Here is a 12,620-nt window from a genome sequence, read left to right on the forward strand (position 1 = left end):
AGCAGTCCTTTCCTCTGAGGTTTGATAATATTACAATTTCTCTCAACAGTTTCCTATTTTTCTAATACAAACCAGTCGTATATTTTTGGCTTCCCAAATAAGAATTCTTACAAAAGTGTCTTTCACACGCAAACTTCCGAAAATAAACGGAGGCAGCTCAAGGACATTAAAAAACCCTGGAAAACGAGTTTATTTTTAGATTGGACCACTATATATTTTTCGTTTAGCAAAAATGTTGAAGCCAGAAAAACTTTGCCTCAGGTTTAAGTCAAAAGCCAATCTTGGAGTTTAATAACAGCAAGGAGTTAAACCAAATATTCATACTGAATACATTTTTGACTAAAAAACTGTATATTACCTTTTCTCTTCCTTGGTGTTTTTGTACTGCTTCCTGCCTGTGACGGGTCAAAATCTTCGTCAGTGCTACTTTCATCTTCAGGACCTTCTTCTTTTTCATTCCAATCAGAGTCGTTATCATCATCAGCAGGCAAATCTTCAAGGGGCACGCCATAACCTCGACTATCAACATCTTCATCGATTAGCTCCTGATCATAATTGTATTCAAGCTCAGGAGCTGGTGCTGGACTACAAAACGGTTCATAATCAGAATCATTCTGTACACCTTCATCCCCAATAGTTATTTTTACATCACTTGGATTGATGGTATAGACTGATTGATAGTCAAGCATCTCCATTGATCTAAAATCGATCACTTTTTTTCTAGTTGACGGTCCTTTACATTCTTCTTCATCCATGCTAGGTCTATGAGCATCAATAGCCTCAATAGGTACTTCTGACCTCTTCGGGCGCCCTCTCTTACGTTTTGGCTCTGCTTCACCCAAAAACCTTTCAAAGACCAGTACAGGTACAGTATAAATATCTTCTTCCTCTTCATCTTTAGTAATATTTGTTTCCTCAAGTGATATCATAAACGTCTTGGCCACTGCTTTAAATTCTTCTATCTTTGAAAAGGAGATATGAGTTTTGCCCAAATATATCAAGTCGACTATGTGGCGAAACATGCTGGCACTAAAGAAAAAAAACTATAAGTTATGCATGAATTCAATATTAAGAGCTACAAGAAGTCAAATGCATCCCTCGTAATGTCATCCTCTACTCATGAATGGGAGCTTCGCCAATTGGAGAAAGTTTACTCACCACCAAAGAGCCGGTCACAAGGAAGGCAAGACAAGAACTTAAGTAAAAATAACTATGTGCTTCATTCTACTGCCTTTAACTGATTGTTGCTGCCGGTGCTTCATTTTTGGAGCGAGCGGATCTTTGCTAAGAGGTTGGCTTAGGATATACAAAAATTGTTAGTTTATTATCCGTTAACAAACGACAAATAAGCTTAAAATCTTTCTCTTTCTTCGTCTTCCTTTTGTTAGGAAGACTAGAAAAACTGTCCTTTATCATCTGCTCTAATTTTCGACATAGCCCTGACCTAAAAAACTTATTTTTACTATAAACAAAAAAAAAACACCTTATGATATCAAGAAAATCGATGCTAATAAAGAGAGTTTTTCATTTTTCATTTTCTTTGTTTCTTCACGGCCTCATCAATTTGGATAAATGATCGTAGACTACTAAAGGAGGGCTCATTTGATCGTAAAATGCTTAAATATGGTGCCCTATTTAAGTAAAAAAAAAAAAGGAAGAGAGGCTGCATAAACCCCCTTTTATCCTCTTAGTACCCCTGCGGCTACAGGCATATTCAGATTGAAATTTCAAAATAGTTTTTAGTCAGAATTGTTGGGAAAACTCCAAAATTTACATTCAAGGACGAAATGACGCGTGTCTCCCTAGGGGCAGAGGCACCAAATAGCACAAACAGCAAATTTAAAAAGCAAATATTATAAATGAATTTTAGTAGAGGTGGACATACTAAATCTTATTAAAATTAGAACCATGCAAGGATTTCTAATAGGTAAAAATATACATCTCAAAGCAGGGTTCTGGTGTCCAATCCCCACCCTCTTACCAAACCTCGTATACACACATATTTTTTTGTCTCCTTCAGGTCAGGATCATTTAGATATCGGTACTAAATTATTAAAAGTAAGTCGTTTTAAGTTTAATCAGTGAGTTAATCCATCAGAAAATTATTCAATTTAAGCAATAACAGTGATGCCCCCAGGGCCCCGCTTTGCATCAAAATAAATAAAAAATGATAAATTCCAGTTTCACAGAAAGCACTAAAACAACAAAAGCCGAACAAAAAATAAAACAAAGTCATTACAATTATACATAAAATAAATTATAGGTTTCAAAGTGAAATGTAAGGACTTTTAGCTTTACAAAAAATAGGCTATCAACCCCACCCCTCACCCCCCCTGCCAAACAAAATTAGAAGCATTCAACTGATAACAAATCACAAGATATAGTAATTGTATCTGCATTACTCTATGTTACTGAGGTATATAAATCACTAGAGTACATATTGTTTCACTTTAAGAAAACATCCAGTCCACAATGAATGAAATCGCAAGCACTAACAACATACTTATAGCACTAACATTTTAAGTATGATTAGTAACGGCTACAATGTGAAGTTTGAGAATATTCAACTTTACATAAACCATCCAATGAGGAAATTTGAGGTTCATAAAAGGTATCAAAAGCCACAAAAATAAGAATGAAGCCTATAGCAATTTTTGTTCAGCTGTTCTTGGTCGCAATTCTAAATTTCTCTCCTTACAAAAAGCACCCGAGCAACAAAAAAGAAGAATATGTAGCAACAGTCATTCCCAGGGTTGGTGGTACCTGGGGCAAAATTAATTTCAGTACCCTCCTCCCGACTCAAATGTAAGCGAAAAAACGAATCAAAGTGAACATTTTGATCAAAGTAAGAACATTTTGATCAAAGTGGCCAAATTCTTCATGATGCAATGGCTAAATGTTCTGGTCCGCCAAGAAAATGACTGTTAAAATTGAATTTTCTATATCATCGTTCACCATTAACTGGATGAAGGATAAGGACAATTCTTTGAACGAGAAGCTGCCTAATTTTGACATTTTGTTTACACAAGAACACCTCTTGCCCTCGGTAAGCTTAAAATCCCTTAGCAGGAGCAATAAACACTTATTTTTTAGTAGAAGTGCCCGCAAAACCTCCTGGAGACCCTCAAGCAGGCTGACCTGTTTTTTTTTTTTTTTTTTTTTTTTTGTTCTTTCTTGTTTTGTTTTTTAACTAAGCCTTGCTATCCCCGCGTGTTATCGTGAAAGTGATTGCTTCATTGCAATCTATCTTGCAACCCTAGTTTCCGTCAATGTATATCACCTTTGCGACCAAAGATCCTTTTCCTCTGCAACAAAGTTTAAGAAATCGTGCGCGTAACAACGGATTCGATTGGATTTTGTTGAGCCATATGAAGTTTGAAGAGGTAACTCTACCTCAGCACGGATCGAATTATTCTTGGAATTGCTAGCTAATGGCTTTCGAATTTTGGACAAAGACCAAATACATAATAATGGCTTATTGTCGGATATCAACCACTGTATTATATTTTCCGATGTCTGTATTGGCGACTTTTAAGTTGATCAGGATGAGCGTGATTATAACCACCTGCCACTTTCAGTCACTGTCGCTATAAATACGACTCGGACTGATCAGACCGTAGGTCCTAAATCCCGAAAGTGGATAACTAAGAGACTGAAATGAAGCGGATTGACCGCTATACTTACCAACGCTCACTTTGTTTTTGTCTACAATCAAAGTTCGATTTAATTTGCTCTGTACAAGTGCTATATCCTCTCAGGATCGAATTCAGCTTAATATATATTACAGCCAGATCGTGTTATGTCTGAAAAATGCTGAAGAAGTGGATGTCCCACTTTGCTTTTTTAAGCTCAGGACTAGAAGCTTAGTATGGAAACCTGACCCACGTTAAAAAACTATAAAAAATACAGCAAAATTGTGGCTTAGAATTTAGCCACTGTGTGGCCGCCCACTAAGGGACCGCTTGTTCGACATAAAACAGGAAACAAATTTAAAATTTAAGGGTTATCTCCGTATAACGGTGCTAAATTTCCGAAGATTTCTAGTCAGTGAAAACAATGGATTAATGTCGCAAATTTGAGTCAACTTATACTGCTGGTCGGATCCCTATTGCCTTTTGGATTAATTATTATAACAAGATTTTCAATATTATGAACTATGCGGTTCACTCTCAGTTTACTAGTCTTTGTTCTTTTGAGTTAACTTCAAGGATTTCGCAAGGCCATGTGCCTCCTGTACCTATTAATCTTGTTATTGGTTATGTTAAGAATTTAAAGTGAAAATCGTGGAATATTGATGATATAAGTGTTTTTCACCTTCATACTGATTCTAAAGATTTGATTCATCACTAGCAGTTATTATTTCAAATTTATGTACGTCTTTGGTGCCGGATTCTTCTTTGTGTCGGATTGTCAATTCGATTCTTAAACGTGGGAAAGATCCAACTGATTATGCTTTATATAGGTATATTACAGTGACTTGCTTGTTGAGCTTCAGTGTTTGAATATGTCCTGCTTCCTGAAATTGTTCCAAAAAATGATTATGTGTCGAATGGATTTGAGTTTAAACCATATATTGTTTAAATTGTTACCAGCATGCACATAAAACTCTTACTCCTTTGTTATTTCAAGCATAAAAAGATGGATCGTAAGTGCATTTACGCGCGTTAGATGTTTCAAAAGCTTTTGACTCGGTTTGGCATAGCCAATTGTGATATTCTCTTATCCAGCTTAGAGCGAGTTCATCTGTTATATTTGTTCTTAGTTTTTGGTATGCTACTTTTATATTCGACTCCGGTCAGTAAATAACTTTTTTGGTGACTTCCCCATTCGTTCTTGACTTAGACAGGGGGAGGAGGGTGTCATATTTTTTTAATGCTTGTTTATATCCTGTGTTAACTATTATTTTTCCTTCGTTTCTTACGGACCTAGCTAATTTGTCTTATATTGCATATAGGCCTACAGATGATCTGTTACTTATCAACCGTTCAAAATCTAGCCTTGTCAAGTCAACCCAGTTTGTTTATAACCTGTTTGAAAATACTGGCCTAATGACTAAAGCTGAGAAGTAAGAAGATTTAATTTTTAGTGCCGAACGCTGAAATGATCTGAGGGGCGGTTCTTTTTCAGTTAAGCTAGTTCCTGTGTTGTGTTGGCTTGGGGTCAGTATTTACTTCTCTGTATCAGCTATCCGTTCTAGGCCCTTTTAGGCATTAAGAATAACTTAAAGCAAGGTTGTGCTATAATTGTCCAAAATCGTTGCCGATATTTTCGTAAGGCCTTGGCTAGACTTTACTCAACTTATTCTGATCATTTCATTCTTTTTCTGTCAGGTTTGCGCCCATTTTTAATACTGGTGATACGCAGGACATTAGAGCATGATGTGGTAGTCTTCTTTTTCTTCTTAAATCTACTTCTACTTAAACTTCAATCTTCTACTTTAACTCTCCACATGTGGAATCAGTGGGAATATGTTTTTTAGTTTTTGAAGTGTTTTCTATCAAATAGGAGTTAATATATAACGTTGTACGATTATTTGTCTGGCTCTAGGAATACGTTATTTAGAATTCAACAAGGATTAGATATGTGTCCTCTATTTTTTTGGTGTTTATAAGGACTTTCATTGATCAATTCCTGGAAACACATTTCTTCTTGTTGACACGGTAAACCAATAAACAAACACATCTACACCCTTTCGGTTGAAATATTACAATTTTGGTCCCAGTAAAACTGCAATTTTATTAAAAAAAACTACTAGCGAATTCGCTGGAACTTGTAAATTCTTGGCTAAGGGTTAAATTAAACCTTTGTTTAAGAATTGACAGTTAAGGTAAATTTAACAAGCTTTTTTATGCGTTTTTACTCTTGGATACAGGGATAACAATAGAAAATGTCATGATATCATCAGTTACATCTGTAAAATATTCAGGTGTTATGGTAGATGAAGGTGGGTCTTTCAAGGAGCATGTTAGGATGGTTAGTTGAAAATGATCGAGAAATTTAGGAAGTGTAAAAATTAAATTTAAAAAAATATTTTCTTTGTGTATCCTAAGAACCTTGTATTTCTAACTTATGCAACTGTTTCAGTATTTAGAAGGGTACTTTCCCTACAACAATTAAACGAATAATGTCGAAATAATGCAAGTCGTCTCCTTATACATAAAACGTATCTCCTTAAGCCGGTGAATCAATTCGGGACAAAGGTGAAAAATTTAAATACTCAACAAGCTTATGGTTTGCGTGATTTTTACATTATTCTTTTTTGCACACCTGTGTATTAATGCGTTTAGCCATTAGCGTTTCAACCAGTAGCAATTAGCATTTATGATTCATCAGTCATTCCCAGGGTTGGTGGTGCCTGGGGCAAAATTAATTTCAGTACCCTCCGCGTGACTCAAATGTAAGCGAAAAAACGAATCAAAGTGAACATTTTGATCAAAGTGGGCAACATTTTGATCAAAGTGGCCAAATTCTTCATGATACAATGGCTAAATGTTCTGGTCCGCCAAGAAAATGACTGTTAAAATTGAATTTTCTATATCATCGTTCACCATTAACTGGATGAAGGATAAGGACAATTCTTTGAACGAGAAGCTGCCTAATTTTGACATTTTGTTTACACAAGAACACCTCTTGCCCTCGGTAAGCTTAAAATCCCTTAGCAGGAGCAATAAACACTTATTTTTTAGTAGAAGTGCCCGCAAAACCTCCTGGAGACCCTCAAGCAGGCTGACCTGTTTTTTTTTTTTTTTTTTTTTTTTTTTTTTTGTTTTTTAACTAAGCCTAGCCTTGCTATCCCCGTGTGTTATCGTGAAAGTGATTGCTTCATTGCAATCTATCTTGCAACCCTAGTTTCCGTCAATGTATATCACCTTTGCGACCAAAGATCCTTTTCCTCTGCAACAAAGTTTAAGAAATCGTGCGCGTAACAACGGATTCGATTGGATTTTGTTGAGCCATATGAAGTTTGAAGAGGTAACTCTACCTCAGCACGGATCGAATTATTCTTGGAATTGCTAGCTAATGGCTTTCGAATTTTGGACAAAGACCAAATACATAATAATGGCTTATTGTCGGATATCAACCACTGTATTATATTTTCCGATGTCTGTATTGGCGACTTTTAAGTTGATCAGGATGAGCGTGATTATAACCACCTGCCACTTTCAGTCACTGTCGCTATAAATACGACTCGGACTGATCAGACCGTAGGCCCTAAATCCCGAAAGTGGATAACCAAGAGACTGAAATGAAGCGGATTGGCCGATATACTTACCAACGCTCACTTTGTTTTTGTCTACAATCAAAGTTCCATTTAATTTGCTCTGTACAAGTTTTTGGTCTTTAATTTGGTCTTTCAAGGATCATGTTAGGATGGTTAGTTGAAAATGATCGAGAAATTTAGGAAGTGTAAAAATTAAATTAAAAAAAATATTTTCTTTTTGTATCCTAAGAACCTTGTATTTTTAACTTATGCAACTGTTTCAGTATTTAGAAGGGTACTTTCCCTACAACAATTAAACGAATAATGTCGAAATAATGCAAGTCGTCTCCTTATACATAAAACGTATCTCCTTAAGCCGGTGAATCAATTCGGGACAAAGGTGAAAAATTTAAATACTCAACAAGCTTATGGTTTGCGTGATTTTTTATCATTAGCGTTTAGCGGTTTTCTCCCTTATTCATCACAGAATTTTCGCAGGTGGGAGTTTGAATTTTGTGCAATTCGATTGCAATCCACTGGTTTGGATCTTCTTGAATTTATAAAGGTTGTAAAAGACATAATACGCTTGATAATGATAATAGGAATACGGATGCTATTCAAAAATATTTCAAGAGAAAATTATACAGTCATTGCATCTAATAATGGAGTTTGCATTATAGTTTGTTCTCCAGAATCATTATTTATTTATTTTTTTTGCTTGTCTTTTTTCGTTTTTGTTTTCATGATTTCTTATTAGCCCTATAGTGTTTATTCACATTTCCCCTTACTATTATTATAGTTAATTCTATAATTCTATTATTACTACCATGTAATAATATTATTATCTATATTTTATGCTTGAATGTGCAGTGTCAAACCTAGATAATTTATTTTTGTGTGGTCACGGGCTCCTTGGACAAGCGTAAGGTTCTAGAGCCTATGGTATTCTGTATTTCTTTTTTTTTCCAAACTTTTTCTGTTAGCAAATTTAATTTAATACAAAACCCTAATTTTACACAAAGCATAGTCACGTCCAAGCACCTTTTATCCTGAAACATTTTTTTAGTGAATCCTGAAGGGATATCTTCGTTCTCATGCACAAACACTCCTTGAGTAAAGAGGTCATATATCCTTGCTTAGCTCTTTTCCCAAAAATATGGGATCACGGATAAATACCAGCCATGGAATGGGATGTTCTCATGTAGAATAGTATAAAATATCTATACGAAACGGCTGCTTAATTGCGGTAAGTTTTCATATTTCTTCTTTGAAATTTCTGGAAGTTCATAAATTTAATTTACCCCCCCCCCCCCATGAGTAAAACGTAGCAATCACAATCAAGTTGGTGAAACGGAACAAAGGTTTTTACTATTATCCATAGAATAGGATACCATCATATTACAACAAGTCATATTTTTAATAAAACGATACTTAATTGATACCATTTGATATGCTGAATTCCAGTCTGATATTTTTTTTTCACTTTTTTGTAACTTTATCCAATAAATTGACACTCAAAGAAACCAATAGAATTTCTTGTACATGAACACATGTGGAATGACTCCTTGGGTAATTTGAAATAACATACTCATTAAACCAAAGGCTTAGAACATTCTTAGATAATTTTCTGTATTTCATACTTAAAACTAGACGTGACGGAATGTTATTCCTTTTTAGATTTATCTTCAGCCCCTTTATGCGCAAAAAGAAAGCTTTTTCTACGCAGAAACGGTTCCCTTCCAATTAAATGTTATTATATTCACCTTGACCAGGAGGGAGGGGGTAAAAGGCTAGGTGCTGAAAAGTTTAAATACTTCTGAGTATATAGTGACTTCAAAAACAAACGTTCCTTTGATAGCTCTCTTGTAAAAAAGAAACTAACGGGGTGTTTTATGATTCTGCTTTTTAATGCATTGTGTCAATACTATTCAATTTATTTATTCGCTAGAGTTCATGTTTTTAAAATGCACAATCCTGCTATATGCTAGTCCTGCACAGGACTATGAGGAGTTCAACCATAATAAGGCCGTGTTAAGCCATTGAATAACAGGAAAAATAGGCAATATGTGTAATTGTTGTCACTAGATAGGGGAAGGGGGAGGTTTTCGCCTTATTAATTAAGATTGGAGCGGCCCCGTGTTTCCTCTTTCTTGCAAAGTATTATAGGCACGAAACATAAATCCGTAAGAAAAAGTGACCAAAACATTTGAACTTCAACGAGTCAACCATGTTGAAAACTATTCTTCTCAAGTTTTTTACCTAGGCAACACACAGTTGTACAGTAAAGTGAGCTAGAAAATTACCTGACATCTGGGCAGCTAAAATGGAATTCAAACCCAGGTGGAAAATTTCTAGTAATAGAAGCAATCAAAGGGCTTTTTGGGCATAAAGCAAGTTTGTGGCCTCGCAGGTCTCCCCCGTCAAGGTGGAATACCAAATCCGCCGTTTCACCGTGCATTTCTTCGACCAAAATTTTTGAAAACTCTTCAAACGGGTCATCTTTCTGAAGGGTTAATACAGAGTCTGGAAAAGGAGGAGCTTTTCTTTTCACTAAAAGAAAAACAAAACAATAAAAGTCTTTGGTCCATTTTTGTACGATTATTAAAGCAGTTTTTGTTACTTCCTGGTCAGCTTTCTAGAAACTAAATCAATTTCATGATGCAATAAAATTGATATTTTCATAAAAAGAAAAAGTTTGGTAGATCAAGTCTCCAGCCATCTTGACAAAACTGCATCTAGATAATTATACAAAAAGACACTTAAATTCTCGCCTACATAAACAGACATTTTATAGAAATAATGGCATTCCTCATTCTTACATATGTTTGAGCGAAGGCCTTTATTATACGAACATTTTAAAGGAAATCACATTAAATCAAACATAACTTTTTCTGTACTATTTACTAGCTTTTTCAGCAAAACTAGACTAGTTATATAACAATCTAGTTATAACCAATACAGTGTTTGGTCATAAAATGGCTCATAAGTTAACATGGTATTCACGTGATGGTAAGACAGCAAACCTTATTAATTATGTTATAGGACACCGATGACTGGCAGGATCAATACAGGATACTAAGGTATATAGGAGCGCTGTTATTGATGTTAAAAGTAAAGATAACCATCTAGTAGTGTCAAGGGTTAATTTAAAGCTCAAATTTGGGAAGGGTAACTACCTCCCAGGAAGTTATGATGTTGGTAGACTCCAGGATGAGAATTTGAGAGAAAATTTCCAGGAACAGTTGAATACTAAACTTAAAGAGTTTAAAATTTGATAATGTGAAAGATGGTTGGAATAATTTTAGAAAAAATGATTCGTGAGTTTGCTGAAGGTGTCTTAGGGAAGAAAGCTAGGATTGCAGCTAAGAATATTAGTGAAAAAGCTTTATGTTTAATAGAAAAGAGAAAGGACTTGTACAAGAATTATGCGAGTGATAGATCACATGAAAACAAAAGGAATGTAAATAAAGTGGAGAAAGCATTATAATATAAACTAAGGAGGTGTGAAGTGGAGACCATGAGTAAAATTGCCGAGGATCTGGAAGATGCAGCTAGACGGCATAATAGTAAAATATTGTATTGGCATAATAAATTGAGAGGGAGTACTCAATCCGGACTTGGCCCGGTTAAAGATAGGAACAGGCCACAATTAGAGACAAGGAAAGAATTAATGAGAAATGGGCAGAACATTTTGAGAATTTGCTGAACCGAGATAGAGTTGCGGGAAAAGGTATAGAGGAAAATAAAAAAATTTGTGATACCATGAATGTGAAGGAAGATTTGTTTTGTGAGGAGGAATTAGAAACAGTACTAAAAGCATTAAGAAATAATAAGGCTCCAGATGCTGGTAGGGTGGTAAATGAGTTACTTAAATATGGTGGCTCTGAGGTTAAAAATAAGTTACTGAATATTTTGAATATGATTTTTGAAAAAGGGGGAGTACCTAACGATTTTAGGAAAATCTTAATTAAGCCACTTTATAAGAAAGGTGATAAAAATGAGTGCGGTAATTATCGAGGCATTAGTCTGGATTCTGTAGGTAGAAAATTACTTTGTAATATGGTACTTTTTAGACTGAGAGATGCCGTAGACAAAGTTTTAAGAGAAGAACAGTGCGGTTTTAGAGAAAGTAGAAGATGCGTCGACCAAATTTTCACTCTTAGGTTTATAATTGAGAAATGCCTGAGTTGTCAAACATCTTTGGTCCTCAGTTTTATACATTATGAGCAAGCGTTGGTGTCTGTTGATAGAAGAGCTTTAGTAAAGGTTTTATCCTTGTATGCATGGGCGTAGACAGCATATTGTCTAGGGGGGGCAGTCGATAGTGTGACGGAGTTTTATCAACTGCTTTTCCAACCATCTGCTTTTTCAGCCATATCTAATGTAAATTTGAAGGTCTGGGGGAGGGGGCAGCTGCCCCCCTCCCTATGCCCATGCTTGTATGGCATACCAGACAAATACATTAAACTGATTAGTGCTATGTACGAGAATGACACAGCTGCGGTTAAGGTAGGAAATGAGGTTAGCAGCTGGTTTTGCATTAAATCAGGAGTTAAGCAGGGCTGTGTTCTATCCCCCTTTATATGGATTATTTTGATGGACTTTGTCTTAAGGAGCACAGGAAAGGCAATGGGAGACCACGGAATCAAATGGGCAGGAAAAAGTCTCCTTGACTTAGGTCATGCTGATGATTTAAGCATCCTTGATGAAAGTGTGAGCAGAATAAATGAGCTTTAAGAGGTATTGCGAGTTCACGGTGCTATAATAAGTTTGAAAATTAATGTGAAGAAGACTAAGTCACTAAGGCTAGGAATAAATAAAGATGAAAAGGTAATGTTGGGTAATGAAAAGATTGATCAGGTTCACTTACCTTGGTTTTCACATTGATCAAGCTTCACTTACCTTGGTAGTATTATTAGTAAAGATTGTGGGAGCATTGAAGATGTTAAAAGTAGAATAGCCAAGGCTCAGGGTGTTTTTACACAGATAAAAAAAATTTGGAAGAATAGGAAGATAAGTCTGCAAACCAAGATTAGAATATTAGAAGCTACTGCGATGACAGTGGTCAAATATGGCTCTGAAGCATGGGCGCTCCGAAAAGCGGATGAAGATTTGCAAGATATTTTCCAGAGAATTTGCTGAAGGATTGTTCTGCTGAAGGACTGACCGTATTTGAAGCAATAGGCTGCGCGAACAATGTGGTTCAATACCGCTCTCTAGGGCTATAATGAAAGAAAGGTTGAGGCCGCTAGGATACGTTGTGCAAAGAAGGATGACAGATTGCCGAAGATTGTTCTTTTTTGCCAACTGTCTAGGGCTAAGCGGAGAACAGGTTATCTTCATCTAGGGCGGGAGGACGTCATAAAGAAAGATTTAAAGGAAATGGGAACTTTGTGGGAGGGTGTAAAAAGGGAGGCTT

At 35.7% G+C, this 12,620-nt stretch overlaps 1 protein-coding gene across 1 annotated transcript in view; it reads right to left on the reverse strand.

Annotated features, from left to right (window-relative positions):
* LOC148956510 (uncharacterized) overlaps positions 1 to 9,751 on the reverse strand; it is a 37,899-nt gene extending 28,148 nt beyond the window's left edge. The window contains exons 1-2 of the mRNA XM_089095705.1: positions 9,505 to 9,751; positions 359 to 1,029 (exon numbers count right to left, since the gene is read on the reverse strand). Of these exons, the coding sequence (XP_088951831.1) occupies positions 359 to 1,029; positions 9,505 to 9,659 (826 nt within the window). The 5' untranslated portion in view covers positions 9,660 to 9,751. The remainder of the gene's footprint in view (positions 1 to 358; positions 1,030 to 9,504) is intronic.
* Between the last annotated feature and the right edge of the window lie 2,869 nt (positions 9,752 to 12,620).

Source organism: Artemia sp. Qi Xiang Cuo, chromosome 1, assembly GCF_049724085.1.
Source record: "Artemia sp. Qi Xiang Cuo chromosome 1, ASM4972408v1, whole genome shotgun sequence".
Lineage (NCBI taxonomy): Eukaryota > Metazoa > Arthropoda > Branchiopoda > Anostraca > Artemiidae > Artemia > Artemia sp. Qi Xiang Cuo.